The sequence below is a fragment of the Myxocyprinus asiaticus genome, chromosome 1 (genome assembly GCF_019703515.2).
Source record: "Myxocyprinus asiaticus isolate MX2 ecotype Aquarium Trade chromosome 1, UBuf_Myxa_2, whole genome shotgun sequence".
Taxonomy (NCBI): Eukaryota; Metazoa; Chordata; class Actinopteri; order Cypriniformes; family Catostomidae; genus Myxocyprinus; species Myxocyprinus asiaticus.
The window spans coordinates 17,171,611-17,188,662 of NC_059344.1; the positions used below are offsets into that span (position 1 = coordinate 17,171,611).

At 37.1% G+C, this 17,052-nt stretch overlaps 1 protein-coding gene and 1 pseudogene across 1 annotated transcript; both read left to right on the forward strand.

The window, feature by feature from the left end:
* LOC127453466 (caspase a-like) overlaps positions 1-17,052 on the forward strand; it is a 140,075-nt pseudogene that overhangs the window by 13,425 nt on the left and 109,598 nt on the right.
* Positions 9,572-17,014, forward strand: LOC127451908 (zinc-binding protein A33-like). The gene is made up of 7 exons (XM_051717006.1): positions 9,572-9,689; positions 10,386-10,941; positions 11,138-11,233; positions 11,694-11,909; positions 11,995-12,133; positions 12,258-12,293; positions 15,021-17,014. Exons 2-7 carry the CDS (start codon positions 10,396-10,398, stop codon positions 15,563-15,565), a joined length of 1,578 nt encoding a protein of 525 aa, XP_051572966.1. The 5' UTR covers positions 9,572-9,689; positions 10,386-10,395; the 3' UTR covers positions 15,566-17,014.

Here is a 17,052-nt window from a genome sequence, read left to right on the forward strand (position 1 = left end):
TCCAATCAACTGAATTTATCACAGGTGAACTCCAATCAAGTTGTAGAAACATCTCAAGGATGATCAGTGGAAACAGGATGCACCTGAGCTCAATTTTGAGTGTCATGGCAAAGGCTGTGAATACTTATGTACATGTGATTTTTTTTTTCATTTTATTTTTAATAAATTTGCAAAGATTTCAAACAAACTTCTTTCACGTTGTCATTATGGGGTATTGTTTGTAGAATTTTGAGGAAATAATGAATTTAATCCATTTTGGAATAAGGCTGTAACATAACAAAATGTGGAAAAAGTGAAGCGCTGTGAATACTTTCCGGATGCACTGTACGTCACAGAGGCCGCATAAGTCATATTTCAGAAAAGCAAATAGGGCACTCCAAATGCAGCCTTCAAATATGACCTTCTTTCACAAGAATTCAGAGGATTCAAAAGGTGTATCCTTCACTGGCACTCATAACCCACAATTCTTTGCTTCAACGGAACGTACATGCCGATTTACCCAAAAAACATGTTCAATTGCAAGTAATTAATTAATAAGTAATTCATTCCCAAGATGAAGTACCTCAGTAGATGTGACTAAAATACATAATATGTAAAATTATAAAAATATATAATGTAAAATAAAGTAATATAAAGTAAATAAAAAGTACATATGCAAAATCCATTTTCTTTTCTCTCTACCTTGTTATAACTCCAACTTTTTACCTCCGAGATTCCTCTCTCACTTTCGCTCGTGCACGTTGAGAGTGATGCGTGCTGTCATAGCAAACATGATGCATTCTGTTTCCATTTGTCCTACAAAGGCCGTCTCGTTTTGATGCAGTTAATTCGAAGTTGAGGATGCTTGGTATACCGCTGCCTACAAAGGGCGCGTACTACCTAGCACTAGCCTTTGAAACGAGACACCGCTCTGGATTACTTTTCCATTTTTTCCATGGAGTACAGAAGATGTTAGGCAGAATGTTCAGTCTCAGTCACCATTAACTTTCATTCTGTGGAAATAAAAGTTGCAATGAAAGTGAATGGAATTTGGCTAACATTCTGACATCTCCTTTACGATCCATGGAAGAAAGAAAGTAATACGGGTTTGGAACAACATGAGGGTGAGTGAAGAATAACCAAGTTAAAATTTTTGGGTGAACTATGCTTTTAACTAGTTCTTGCTTTTTTAGAGAAAGACTGTATTTACCTGCCCTGGGTTTAATGAGGTCTAGAAGAAAACAAAAGTTGTCTTATCAGGAAATCTGTGGACTGATACCACTAACGACCACACAAAGGGACTTCTTAGAAGAGAACCTTGCTGCACTTGCTGCTAGAAGACTGTTTGACTTCAAAGCTGTAAGACTCCTGTTTTTTCTGCATTGAATTTTGCTATCATTGATGTCCTCAAAATCACAATTAATTTTGTCTACATTTAGCAAAATTGACCAGTTAATGCAAGTAAATGGATAACAATCCAAGCCAGTCTGTTTGAATGTCATTACATGCAGTGTCCAGGATGTCTGTTTCATGTGGAAAGACGAGATAAGAGAAATCTGTGTGTGCGCTGCACATTGTGCACAGCTAACTTGAAATGGACATACCGCTTCTGCTGGAACTGCTGGAGGGAATGAAAGTGGCCTGTCCATAATCTGTTTAAAGAAAGCAGATAATCAGAAACTCATACTTTCCCAAGCAGTCTCTGAAGATTTTTTTTGTTTATGTACGGAACCCAAAGTTTCTTCTTTTTTTTTTAAAGCTAACATAATTATGTATGATTTATTTTTTTATTTTTTTGCTTCTGGACAGATAACTCCAGATCCGCTTGTGCAATTCAAACCTGAGTTTAAACAGAGAAAGATAAAAAATGGAGAGGATGTAAGTAGATTTAGAAGCATACAGCATCATCATCTGTGTTTTATTTTCCCAAGATTTGTACTTTTCGTCATTAGTTAATATTAGTGTAACCATGACAAATAACAGTGTTGTAGTAATTGTTGAAAAGGTGTTTGTAACTACCTTTTCCTCTACTTTCTATAGATTTACCCAACAAAGGACAAATCCTCAGAAAGAAAGCATCTTGCTCTGCTCATCAACAATGTAGAATTTGAATAATTAAGTAACAGGATTGGGGCAGACAAAGATGAGTCGAGTATGGAGAAACTGCTAAATGCTCTGGGTTTTACTGTGGTGACAATCAGAGGCCTCACTGCCCAGGTACCTATAGGCCCTTAAAACAAAACAAAAAAATGTATATATCTACTGTGTATGTATAGATACTGTGTATAGCCTACTATTAAATGCTATATGCACTTAAGAATACTAGACTGGTATTATGCTACACCAGGAATACTACCCAGCATGTTGTTGATGGTGTTCAGGGTATGAGTGCTGCCATACTTGACTTTGCCCAGCGAGAGGAGCATGTCCAATCAGACAGCTGCTTTGTGGTCCTCATGTCCCATGGAAATGCCAGCGGAATCTGTGGGACTTCATAATGAATTCTAATGGGGCGTAGAGGTGGTGAGTTACAGATCTAGTGTTCATGCATTAAAATATCAGAAAATTTGACAGTGTGCCAGCGTACAACCAAAGAAAAGAGCGCCGTGAAAAAGACTTCTGCTGCCTTAGATACTCCACTCCAGGTAAACAATTCTTAATGCTTTATGTAGTAACATGTACTATTTAAAACCATGTATTACTGTACATGGTCCACTAATAAGAGTATAACACACAGTACAGTCACAGATTGATGTCACGGGAAAATCGGCGACAGAAGGTTGATTGTTTTGAGTGCTAAAATCGTAAAATCGCCGAAGCTGGAACTACAGTCGTGCACATGTGCAACTGCATTCTTTCATTTTGAATAAATGTGACATAAAATGCACAGCGCTTCAGATTAAAAAAACAACAACATTTCTGTAGTAATAATTACGTTAACTATCCACAGTTTTCCTGAGCAACCGATGGGTGTCGCCTTTATGACTTTTAATTGCCTGTTTCCTGTTTCTGATCTCAATAAGAAGCAATGTAAAAACAACCAAAACAAGTCATTCAGACAGAGAACAACAACAACCATTTAAGTGTTATTTAGAGTAAAAATGAATTTCAGGCTCAACTTTTACAGTTGTTTGCTGTCATTACAACTCAAAGAAGATATCAATCAGACCATCACTTCATGACATCGACACACTCAGGTCACTTTCAAATAAAAATCTCGACAATTTTTACAAATGTAATACTTTGAACATCAAATTACGTGCTAAGCATATACGCCGATGTGAGTGAAAACACTGGAGACCGGAAATTGAAAACAGACAAAACTTGGAACACTTCTGCATTTAGGAAAAAGTTGGATAACATTACTGAGACCAAAACTGTGTTCTTTCAATTACTTTTGATGGACTTGATGTGAAAGACACAGCGTGTATGAATTTTGGCAATATTTGTTTAATAATTGCATTAACATACTCCTAACCCAAACCTTAAACCTAATCCTAACCGTAACAGTACAGAGACCAAAGCTGCGGTCTTTCACTTACTTCTGTGCAAATGAATAGCTGGAGATCAAGTGAGATGTAGGCACAGCATGGGCGCTTTTCAGGGCATGAACATAAACCACATGGTGGCGCTTGTCTGGAATTCGGCACATTGGGTCTGACTTCTGATGGAAAAACTTTCGGATGTTGAACGTTTGTATTGATGCAGACTTTTATATATTGTTTTAATGCCTTAAATATGGATGATTTGGTTTACATCGACAACAACACAATTCATTATACAGCAATAAAATAAATTTGTATTTTTTATACAGATACTGTGTCCTACAGGAATTGTGAGGAAGGCTCACATTTCATCCAGGATATTGCAGAAATATTTAATCTACATGCCCACCACGACCACATCGAGGAGCTCTTCAGAAAGGCAATGTTGAAACATTTAGATTTATTGTTTTATTCTTTTTTTTTTCATGAATATGAATGTTACATGTATATAGTGCTTTTCTGACACTACACTCAAAGCATTTAAACAGGGAACAGGGGACGCTCCTCAACAACCACCAATGTGCAGCATCCACCTGTATGATGCAACAGCAGCCATAGTGCACCAGTGCACGCACCACACACCAGATATTGGTGGAGAGAGTGGAGTTTTAGAGCCAATTAATGGATGGGAATTATTAAGAGGCCATGATTGATAAGGGCCAATGAGGAGAATATGGCCAGGACACCAGGGTTATATCCCTGCTATTTTTGAGAAGTGTCCTGAGATTTGTTTATTGACCACAGAGAGTAAGGACCTCAGTTTAACATCTCATCCAAAGGTTGGTGCCTTTTTACAGTACAGTGTCCCCATCGCTTTACTGGGACATTAGGTCCCACACAGACTGCAGGGTGAGCACCCCCTGCTGGCCTCCCTAATACCTCTTCCAGCAGCAACTTTAGTTTTCCCCAGGAGTTCTCCCATCCAGGTACTGACCAGGCTCAGCCCTGCTTAGCTTCAGTGGGTAACTGGTCTTCAGCTACAGGGTGATATGGCTGCTGGTTAGTATAACTCTGTATGTCAATAATTGTAGCCTTACACAGAAATAAGTTAAGTACAAATTCTTAAAGCTGCACTTCAGATCTTTGTGCTCTCTGACGACATCTGTGGTTGAAACTTAAAATTGACAGCAATATACGGAAGAACACTTTGCGTCAGTCGTGTTTCGACACTGCTCCTCTGTGCAGATGAATCTCATGATTTGAGCTTACCTGTTCTGGACATTGCCTGTGTGTGATCATGGTGGGGAGATAGTCAGAGCCGGAGTCATAACATGCTATTATCATGTTGATATTATGTTATTCGAGGAAACATTTAAAACCGAAATGTTACTTGCTTTGAAAAAGATAAACAACACTCATATTTACATATTTTGAATGAATTAATGTATATTGCAATTATAGCACTTTTCTGACACTACATTCAAAGTGCTTTTACATAAAGAACAGGAGACTCTCTTCAATCACCACCAGTTACCAGTATATTTTAATATGATTATTCAAGTGTTTGATCTACTATTAATATTTGTATTGTACTACACTTATTTAAGAGGCGGAACGCATGTTATATTTGACATGAGTTCAATGGAAGACTTCATTTTTTTATGTTATATTGAACCGCCTCAGTTGTTAATGCAAGTAAAGCCATAATACTACAATAATATGTCTATGCAATGCAAACAATAACACTGTAAACTAAAAACATAAAACAAGGATTCAGTAATAATAGAAATGAAATATACTTTATTAAACATGAAAATAATATGCCGAAAATTGCATTAGAAAAATTACAATAATACGTTTCATTAATCATTTCTTTAGCAGTAAAGTTAAAACAGATAGATGGTTACATACAAAACAAGTTAATATATACATTACTGTGCTATGAAATCGGTACATTTGAAACAACTTGAGATGATTATACAATGTAAACAGACAGACTGCTAAAAGGACAATAAGTAAAAGCTTGTGCATTCCTGCGACTGGGGCTAAAGAAATGAGAAAACAGTAACACACACTCTTTGGGAACCTGAAAACAATGTTATTATTTATTTATTTATTTTATTTTTTATCCCCTTTTCTCCCCAATTTTTGGAATGCCCAATTCCCACTACTTACTAGGTTCTCGTGGTGGTGTGGTTACTCATCTCAATCAGGGTGGCAGAGGACAAGTCTCAGTTGCCTCCGCTTCTGAGACAGTCAGTCTGAACATCTTATCACATGGCTCGTTGTGCATTACACCGTGGAGACTCACAGCATGTGGAGGCTCATGCTACTCTCCACGATACATGCACAACTTACCACACGCCCCATTGAGAGTGAGAACCACTTAATCGCGACCACGAGGAGGTTACCCCATGTGACTCTACCCTCCCTAGCAACCAGGACAATTTGGTTTCTTAGGAGGCCTGACTGGAGTCACTCAGCATGCCCTGGATTTGAACTCGCAACTCCAGGGGTAGTAGTCAGTGTCAATACTCACTGAGCTACCCAGGCCCCCTACTATAGCAATGTTATAAAATAGTCAGTATGACAAGCAATATAAGCTTCAACAACCCTACCAGAAAACAAATCCAAACATCATAGCAGGTAAACAACTTCACCAAACAGTTAACAGATATACATCCATCCAGACTGCAGCGATGCTGTCCTGAACTGTGTGACAGTGACTGCCTGAACAGCATAGTTTCCCCAGCCAGGACATATAATGTGATAGCCAATACTTCTTTCCTGTGTTTACGGACATGATGTAATGATGCAAGGATGAATGACATAAGCCAGAGTTTTCGCGGCAAATCCGACCCGACACCTCGAAATTAAAATCATTTTTGTTGGCTTACCGTAGTGAATTGGACTTTGAAAGGACTTTGTTTTGAACAGGTTTTTTTTTTTTTTTTTATTTATTTATTTTTTTTTTTTATGTACTCAATCAATAATAGCATTTTGTTCATTTTTAACCAAAGAATCTTCTGTAGTGCAGCTTTACAGAATACTGCAAAAACCGTTTAATTTTTAGATTTTTTTCTGTTATGTGTAATTCATTTTAGAAATGCCTTACCAAGTTCTCATTTATTAAACAGGTTCTTAAAAAGTTGAAGGAGAAACATCCATATCAAATGCCATGAAAAGAAAGAACAACATTATCAAAGAAGTTGTACATCTTCCCTGGGCTGTGAAACACAATGACTACAACTTGAAATCTCATGTGCTCTCTTCAGTGTGTTAGGAATGTTATGTAAGCATCTTTTTTCTTTTCTTATTTACTCAGAAAGTTGTTTTTTTCTTTGTATATGCCATGGTCTGAAAAAAGCCCAAAATTTGAATAATGAAAAATTGTATACCTCTGTTTTTAAGAATTGCATACATTATTTTCAAGCATTTAATTTAAAGACTGAAATCTTTAGATATGAAACTAATGCAATTATCCTAATAGTTTGCCAAGAAATATGGCTATATCAAGAATATCAAAAAAGTAAGCAACTGAATGTATTGTGCACAGTTATCTTTCAAAGTGGGCTCAATTAAGAGAGAATCAAATAATCATTTTTAAACTTTTGATGTTAAGCAGAACAGTTATGCAGCAGCCTGAAATAAGATTAGGATCAAAACATTCTTTATGGAAAATGTATGTTTGTGTTGACCTTTCAATACGATTGATCTGCTGTGTTTGATCATAAAAAGTGTTCTCCTTCTCCAGTTGGACATTTAACCTAGAGTCCAGAAATAATTTCTATGTATCGCAATACAGAAATGCAACAGACAGCTATATACAAAACTCTGATGGGTTCATACACCTTTTAGTCAATGTGTAAACTATCTCTGAATACTGAGAGGAGCAATGAGGGACCTTAACAGATATTCTGATTTGGTTCTATAATAACCTCAGTCTTTTAACCTCAGAACTACACTATATGGCCAAATGTTTGTGGACACCCCCTTAATTAACGAATTTGGTTACTCCATTAAATCCAGTAAAGAAAAATCGTAATGTTTTTTATGTAATGGCTTCCAAATTTCTGGCAACTGTTTGGGGATAGCCCTTTTCTGTTCCAGCATAACAATGCCCCTGTGAACAAAGTGAGGTCCATAAAGAAATGGTTTACTGTGTCTGGTGTGGAAGAAATTGACTGGCCTGCACAAAGCCCAGACCTGAACCCCACTGATCACTTTTGGGGTGAACTGGAACAGCAACTGTAAGTCAGGCCCCATCGACCAACATCAGTTTCTGACCTCACTGATAACCTTGTGTCTGAATGAGAGCAAATCCCTGCAGCCATGTTACTACATACAGTATAGTGGAAAGCCTTCCCAAAAGAGTGGAAGCTGTTTTTACAGCAAAGGGGAAATTGATGCCTAAGGTTTTGAAATCAAATGTTCATCAAGCACATGTGGTGTCCACAAACTTTTGGCCATATAGTGTATATTCAGGATATATCAAATTCTCATCATTTACTCACCCTCATGCCATCCCAGATTTATATGAATTTCTTTCTTCTGCAGAACACAAATGAAAATTTGTAGAAGAATATCTCAGCTCTGTGGGTCCATATAATGCAAGTGAATGTGAAAATTGAAGTTTCAAAAAAGCACATAAAGGCAGCATAAAAGTAATCCATATGACTTGAGCTGTTAAATCCATGTCTTCAGAAGCAATATGATAGGTGTGGGTGAGAAACGGATTCATTTTAAAGTCCTTTTATACCATAAATCTCCACTTTCACATTCTTCTTTTGGTGGTTCATATAAATCGCCACCTACTGGGCAAGGAGGAGAATCAATTTATAGTAACAAAGGACTTAAATATTGATCAGTTTATCACCCACTCCTTTTTATATCGCTTCTGAAGAAATAGATTTAGTCATAGGGATTACTTTTATGCTGCCTATGCGCTTTTTGGAGCTTCTAGCCATCAGTCACTTGTATTGTGAGGACCTACAGAGCTGGAATATTCTTCTAAAAATCTTAATTTGTGTTCTGCAGAAGAAAGTAAGGCATACACATCTGGGATGGCATGAGGGTGAGAACATGAGGAGAGAATTTTCATTTTGGTGTGAACTATCCCTTTAAGTCAGACTAAACTCACTAAACATTTGCAGGGTTTATGATCTTTTGTTGTACAGGTTTGTTTGAAATATCCCTGTAAGGGGGTTTAGAGGAAAGGAGGAGGCGAGAACCGGCTTGACAACTTTAATTTATTAACCAAAAACACACAACTAAAAACACAGCACAGCTGCCTGCAATTCTCTCTCTCTCGAACTGTCGTCCCCGGCCGCCTTTATCCCTCGCGCGCCCCATCAGGCTGATTGGGGACCGGGTGTGTCTCATTCCAGCCCGGCCCCGCCCTCCTCAGCTCTACAACCCCCAAATAGATACTTTGGGTTTAGCTACACTGTCCTCGGATAATAATGTCATATTATAATTCATTAATTGTGAATTATTGGCAAAACGACTGTATGCTATACAGGTTCAAAACACACACATACTGTATGTGTGTTTGTGTGTATATACATGTATATACATACATATATATATATATATATATATATATATATATATATATATATATATATATATATATATATACACATATACACACACATGTATTTATGTACACACACACACACACACACACACACACACACACACACACTGTGTATGTATATATAATTATAAATTAAATTAATAAAACTTAAGTACATTCAAATTTTATTCATTTAAGGTTTCTCAATTTAATGGAATTTTGTTATGAAATTGAAATGTATAAATCTTAAAAATAGGCAAAATATATTTTTTGTGTATTTATAGGCATATTTAAATTATGCAATTAAAGTATATAGTATAATAGAGAGAGAGAGAGAGAGAGAGAGAGAGAGAGAGAGAGAGCTATAATTATATGAAGCCTATTAATTTTAAGACTCCTTTGCAAATAAATGCAAATTTGCCTTTTGATCCAATGTCACTCGCTGCCGTCTTCGTTCATTCTCGCGTTCAAGGTTTCGTTTTCACAAGAAAACGAAACCTGCGTCCAAACACAAATTTCAAGTTCAGACAGATGATCGTACGAGTCCTCAATCAGTGTGGATTGTAGTGAATCAACAGTGCAACCGCTGAGCCTCGATTTCTAGCTTCACTGGACGACAGGAGCAGCAAAATTAATAACTGGAACGGGTGAGTAGGCTAATACGAAGATGAAGAGAGAAGTAACTGGATGATTATATATGTTTTACATTACAGATTTACATTATCAAATTTACTGGTTAGCAAGCGTCAAATCAAGAGTCCAAAAAAAAAAAAAAAAAAAAAAGAACAAAAAAAGGTGTTAGATCTTGAAGACAAATGAACTGACAACATTTTTTTTAAATGTATCTGTTTATTATAAAACTATAAGATTTGTACTGTAGATTTGCAATTATTTTTAAAAGCAAGACTGTTTGCCTTTTTAGTAACGAACACAAAAGTGCCACAATAAGCACATCCTTTATGACAAACCTGAAAATCAGGTTTGACTGAAGTACATTTCCCTTCCAATACAGGGCAAAGTTGACACACCCATGATTTGGCATCACAAAGGGCAGATGACTTCATGATTATTTCAATATCATTCGTCAAACACACCTTTAACATTATTGATTACAATGAGTAAATAAGCAATATAGTCTCCTAAAACAATAAGATTTTCTTTTTTTCTTTTCACCCCCTCTGTCCCAGACCAGGTCCTATCTCAAAGATGTCATACAAGTATCAACAGAATTATTTAATACAAGTGATTAAGCAAATCATTGATGCATTTGCTTTTAACTGTTCCTTTCTAGCTCTTTATTCAGTGAATTTGTATAACTGATGGATGCGTTTGTATGATTTCAGCTGTGAAGACATGGCTTCCCCCAGTAGCTTTCTTTCTGAAGAGCAGCTCATGTGTGCCATTTGTCTGGGTGTGTTCACTGACCCCGTAACTACGTCCTGTGGACACAACTTCTGTATGACCTGCATCAGAAGACATAGAGACAGCAACCCATGTGCAAAGTGCCCACTCTGCGGGGAGCCATTGGACACAAAACCTGATTTTAAAATCAACACAACAATAAAAGAAATCACAGAGGGCATCAAAAGGAAAAGGATCCAGAAGAAGCCTGAGGTGACCTGTGATAGTTGCCCAAAGAAGATGCGATTCGCTGTTAAGTCGTGCTTACACTGTGGAACTTCTTTCTGTGAGACTCACTTGGAGCCTCATAAAACTGCCAAAAAACTCATGAAACACAAACTGATTAACCCTGTGGAGAATATTGATGACTACATTTGCAAGAAACATGACAGACCTCTGGAGCTGTACTGTAGAGATGATCAGACAGCTGTCTGTCAGTTCTGTACAGAAAGTGACCACAAGACCCATAACACTGTTACTCTGGAGGAAGAGAGCTTGGTAATACTATGTAGACTTCTCAATAGTCATTAATAATAACTATGAAAATATACAAAAACTTACATACATTTTTCTTATTACATTTCAACTTCTGAAACATTAGGTGGTTCTCGAATACAGTCCTTTTATAAGAGACGTGGTAGTAACAAAGAAAAGTCAAGTGACCAAGTAATGAAACATTCCTTTCTCTCCACAGAACTTGCTAAAGAATGAAAAGACTGGGGTACATCAGAAAATTCAAGACAGGCTGCGGAAAATTAAAGAAATTAAACATTCTACAAGGTTTAACAAAGTGAGTTAGCACTTTATAATAAGGTTATGTTCGTCAACATTAGTAAATGCATTAGGTGTCATAAACTAACAATAACAATGTATTTTTGCAGTATCTACTAATCTTAGTTAATGGTAATTTTTAAAAACATGATTGTTTATTGTTAGTCCATAATGTCTTAACTAATGTTAGCACATATAACATATCATTTTAAAACTTATTAGTATACAGTATGTTGCAATAAACATTAAACAAGATTAATAAGTGGTGTTAAATTATTTTTCACTGTTAGTTCATGTTAACTAATGTAGTTAACTAATATTAACAAATGTATCCTTATTTTGTAGTGTTACCGTAAGGGTTATTGTCTCTAAAGCAGGTCATCTGATCTCTTCGGAGAAAACTTTTATGTAATGCTTTTTTGTTGACTTGTACTTTGGGTTGTCCAATTTATGATGCTTTCTTTTTAAACTTTCAACAGCAAACCAAAGAGAAAGAGACTGAAGAGAACACCAGGTTTTTCAAAGAAATCTTTGAGAGGAGCTTTGCAGAGCTACTTGAGCTGATGGAAGAGAAGCATAAAGAAACAGAGAGGCGGGCTGAGGAGCTCATCAAAGAGCTAGATCAAGAGATTGTGGAGCTAAAGAGAAGAAAGACTGAACTGGAACAACTCCCATTACCTATGGATTTTACACAGGTCAGAGTCCTTCCCACTGGGTCACTGTAAACACATCAAAACCACATGTGCACATGGCTTAAGGGTCTGTTTCCCTCTATTCTAGATACTTAGCCTCCAGCACAAGCCCTTATGCACCAGTTACTCAACTAACATGAGCATCAGCTGTCATGAGCATGGAGGTATTCTGAGGAAGACCTTATCGCGGCTTCAGTCCATCCTAGATAAGAAAATGAGAGAAACTGGTACGGTACATATTCACCCAACAATTACACCTACACTCACATGCACCCATTGATTAGACAGAAACTGTAATAAATAAATACAAATAATTATGAATATAATGTATTTTACTGCTCTTGCTTGTAGTTTCCAGAGAGCTGCAGAGTATACAACATTTTGCAGGTATGGAAAATTATTAGCTCTAAACATGACATATTTCAAGAAATAAAAACTAAAACTTTTCTTTTAGAAAAAAATATAATTCTTTATAATGATGTGTGTGTATATATATATATATATATATATATATATATATATATATATATATATATATATATATATATATATACATATATAAATACACAGTTGAAGTCAGAAGTTTACATACACTTAGTTTGAAGTCATTAAAACTCATTTTTAGCAAACTATAGTTTTGGCAAGTCGTTTAGGACATCTGCTTCGTGCATGACATGAGTCATTTTTCCAACAATTGTTTACAGACAGATTGTTTCACTTTTAATTGACTATATCACAGTTTCAGTGGGTCAGAAGTTTACATACACTAAGTTAACTGTGCCTTTAAGCAGCTTGGAAAATTCCAGAAAATTATGCCAAGCCTTTAGACAATTAGCCAGTTAGCTTCTGATAGGCTAATTGGAGTCAGTTAGAGGTGTACCTGTGGATGTATTTTAAGACCTACCTTCAAACTCAATGCCTCTTTGCTTGACATCATGGGAAAATCAAAAGAAATCAGCCAAGACCTCTGAAAATAAAATTGTGGAACACCAAATGTCTGGTTCATCCTTGGGAGCAATTTCTAATCACCTGAAGGTACCACATTCATCTGTACAAACAATAGTACGCAAGTATAAACACCATGGGACCACGCAGCTATCATACCGCTCAGGAAGGAGACACATTCTGTCTCCTAGAGATGAATGTATTTTGGTGCAAAAAGTGCAAATCAATCCCAGAACAACAGCAAAGTACCTTGTGAAGATGCTGGAGGAAACAGGTAGACAAGTATCTATATCCACAGTAAAACGAGTCCTATATCAACATAACCTGAAAGGCTGCTCAGCAAGGAAGAAACCAATGCTGCAAAACTGCCATTAAAATAAGCCAGACTACAGTTTGCAAGTGCACATGTGGACAAAGATCTTACTTTTGGAGAAATGTTCTCTGGACTGATGAAACAAAAATTTAACTTTTTGGCCATTATGACCATCATTTGGAGGAAAAAGGGTCATCATCCCAACCGTGAAGCATGGGGGTGGCAGCATCATGTTGTGGGGGTGCTTTGCTGCAGGAGGGACTGGTGCACTTCACAAAATAGATGGCATCATGAGGAAGGATAATTATGTGGATATACTGAAGTAGCATCTCAAGATATCAGCCATGAAGTTAAAGCTTGTCGCAAATGGGTCTTCCAAATGGACAATGACCCCAAGTATACCTCCAAAGTTGTGGCAAAATGGCTTAAAGCACAACAAAGTCAAGGCATTGGAGTGGCCATCACAAAGCCTTGACCTCAGTCTGATTTGAAAGTTTGTGGGCAGAACTGAAAAAGCGTGTGCGAGCAAGGAGGCTTACAATCCTGACTCAGTTACACCAGTTCTGTCAGGAGTAATGGGCCAAAATTCCAGCAACTTATTGTGAGAAGCTTGTGGAAGACTACCCAAAATGTTTGACCCAAGTTAAACAATTTAAAGGCAATGCTACCAAATACTAACAAATTGTATGTAAACTTCTGAACCCACTAGGAATATGATGAAAGAAATAAAAGCTGAAATAAATCATTCTCTCTACTATTTTTCTGACATTTCATATTCTTATAATAAAGTAGTGATCCTAACTGACCTAAGACAGGGAATTTTATATATACACACACACTGATCAGCCACAACATTAAAACCACATGCCTAATATTGTGTAGGTCCCCTTCGTGCCACCAAAACAGCACCACCCGCATCTCAAAATAGCATTCTGAGATGCTATTCTTCTCACTACAATTGTACAGATCGGTTATCTGAGTTACTGTAGACTTTGTCAGTTCGAACCAGTCTGGCCATTCTCTGTTGACCTCTCTCATTAACAAGGCATTTCCATCCTCAGAACTGCCGCTCACTGGATATTTTTTGTTTTTGGCACCATTCAGAGTAAATTTTACAGACTGTTGTGTGTGAAAATCCCAGGAGGTCAGCAGTTACAGAAATACTCAAACCAGCCCATCTGGCACCAACAATCATCCATCCGATTATCTAATCAGCCAATCGTGTGGCAGCAGTGCAGTGCAAAGAATCATGTAGATATGGGTCAGGAGCTTGTTCACATCAACCATCAGAATGGGGGAAAATGTGATCTCAGTGATTTGGACCGTGGCATGATTGTTAGATAAAAAGGGTTAGTCAATAAAGCAGAAATATTAGATATTAATGTGGCAATTAGGTTGCTTGTTTTGATTATGTATTGTATTTGCTTTAAGGACACTATTGGTTAGATTAAAGTTTTATGTTAGGAGGTATGATTTTTCTCATTAAAACCTCCTAATATGCACCATTAAAAACCTCTTCTGATTACGACATTTCACTCACATTTGGTGGGGGGCTGGACATTTCACTGGGACACTGCAGCCAAACTAGTAATGAAGCTCATAATTTTGTTTTGCAAAAATATTGCCAAGGTCACGCAATTTTCATGTGATCAGGCTGGGCTAGTCTGTATTTTAAACATAAATAGACTTACACAAATTACAGAAATGTACACATTTAAGTGCGTTTTAAGTTTAAGTTGTTGTTTTTTTTTTTTTTTTTTACTTTTTTTTTTCACTAGCCTGAAGACAATGACCCTAACTTGACCAAAAAATTACATTGACCCTTAGTTCACCATCATTTTTTTTTTTCTTTCCAGTGGATCTGACATTTGACCCTGACACAGCTTATCCTGAACTCATGTTGTCTGATGATAGGAAACAGGTCTGGAATGAAGGCACTCCACAGAAGCTTCCTGAAAACCCTAAAAGGTTTGATGTTTGCTCATGTATCTTAGGAAAGGAAGGGTTCTCCCAGAAATTCTACTATGAGGTTCAAGTCAGTGGGAAGACAGAGTGGGATTTAGGTGTTGCAACAGAATCCATAAACAGGAAAGGCGACATTGGGCTCAACCCTGACAATGGATATTGGACTGTATGGCTGAGGAACAGGGAGGAGTATGCAGCAAATGATGACATCCCTGTACCTCTCAACTTGAAAGAGAAGCCAGTGAAAGTAGGAGTGTTTGTGGATTTTGATAGGGGTCTGGTCTCTTTTTATGATGTTGAAGCCAAGTATCATATCTATTCTTTCACTGGGCAGACCTTTCCTGAAAAGCTCTATCCATATTTCAGTCCTGGAGAATACGAGGGAGGGCAGAACTCAACCCCTCTGGTCATTACACCTGTTAACTCTATAGAATAAAACAAGTAGAACTACTAATTCTACTGGTTATGATAATGTTTTATGGTCTGTTTCTTTTTTTTTTTTTTTTTTTTTTTTTTTGTTTCTTCGTTACTTGTTAAAGCATCACAGATGTTTTATGCTTTTGTTTATTTTCAGTTACAACTTTTACAAAAAAATTTAACAAGTGTTTTATTATGGTTTTGACTGTGATATGTTACTTTTTATATGAAGAACCCAAATGGCAAATTGCCTTTTAAATGACAATATACACTTAAAACAATGTACAAAAATTGCAATGGAAAATAAAGAAAATGTATTAGATTAGACTATTATAATTGACTAATTAGAATAATTTTAGTGTTCGAGAATATGTAAGTGACACAAAGTGGAACAAAGGCAATTCTATCATTATACACTTAATATAGAATGAGACACATGACGCCATGCGAGGTTCGGACATGTGAATGGCGAGCTCTGCACACTTTGTTAGTTTTTATGCTTTTTGTGTCGTAAACCGGTGAGATTCGATACACCCTGATCCATAACTGTTCAAGGAAGACAATATGTCAAAGAATTCAAAATCCTCGGTCTCTGGAGACATTAAAAGACACTTACATGCTCAAGCTGACGCCCCCCAGAGGCCCAGAACGATTTGGCAGGAGAAGTGAAAGAATTGTTGTATTGCAAAAAAGCCTGGTTACAATATGCCTGACAACACCTCGACACGCCTCACAGCTTCTGGCACACTGTAATTTGGATTGACAAGACCAAAATAGAGCTTTATGGTCACAACCATAAGTGCTATGTTTGGAGAGGGGTCAACAAGGCCTATAGTGAAAAGAATACCATCCCCACTGTAAAGCATGGTGGTGGCTCACTGATGTTTTGGGGGTGTGTGAGCTCTAAATGCACGGGGAAACTTGTGAAAATTGATGGCAAGATGAATGCAGCATGTTATCAGAAAATACTGGCAGACAATTTGCATTCTTCTGCACGGAAGCTGTGCATGGGACGCTCTTGGACTTTCCAGCACGATAATGACCCTAAGCACAAGGCCAAGTTGACCCTCCAGTGGTTACAGCAGAAAAAGGTGAAGGTTCTGGAGTGGCCATCACAGTCTCCTGACCTTAATATCATCGAGCCACTCTGGGGAGATCTCAAACATGCGGTTCATGCAAGATGACCAAAGACTTTGCATGACCTGGAGGCATTTTGCCAAGACGAATGGGCAGCTATACCACCTGCAAGAATTTGGGGCCTCATAGACAACTATTACAAAAGACTGCACGCTGTCATTGATGCTAAAGGGGGCAATACACAGTATTAAGAACTAAGGGTATGAAGACTTTTGAACAGGGGTCATTTCATTTTTTTCTTTGTTGCCATGTTTTGTTTTATGATTGTGCCATTCTGTTATAACCTACAGTTGAATATGAATCCCATAAGAAATAAAATAAATGTGTTTTACCTGCTCACTCATGTTTTCTTTAAAAATGGTACATATA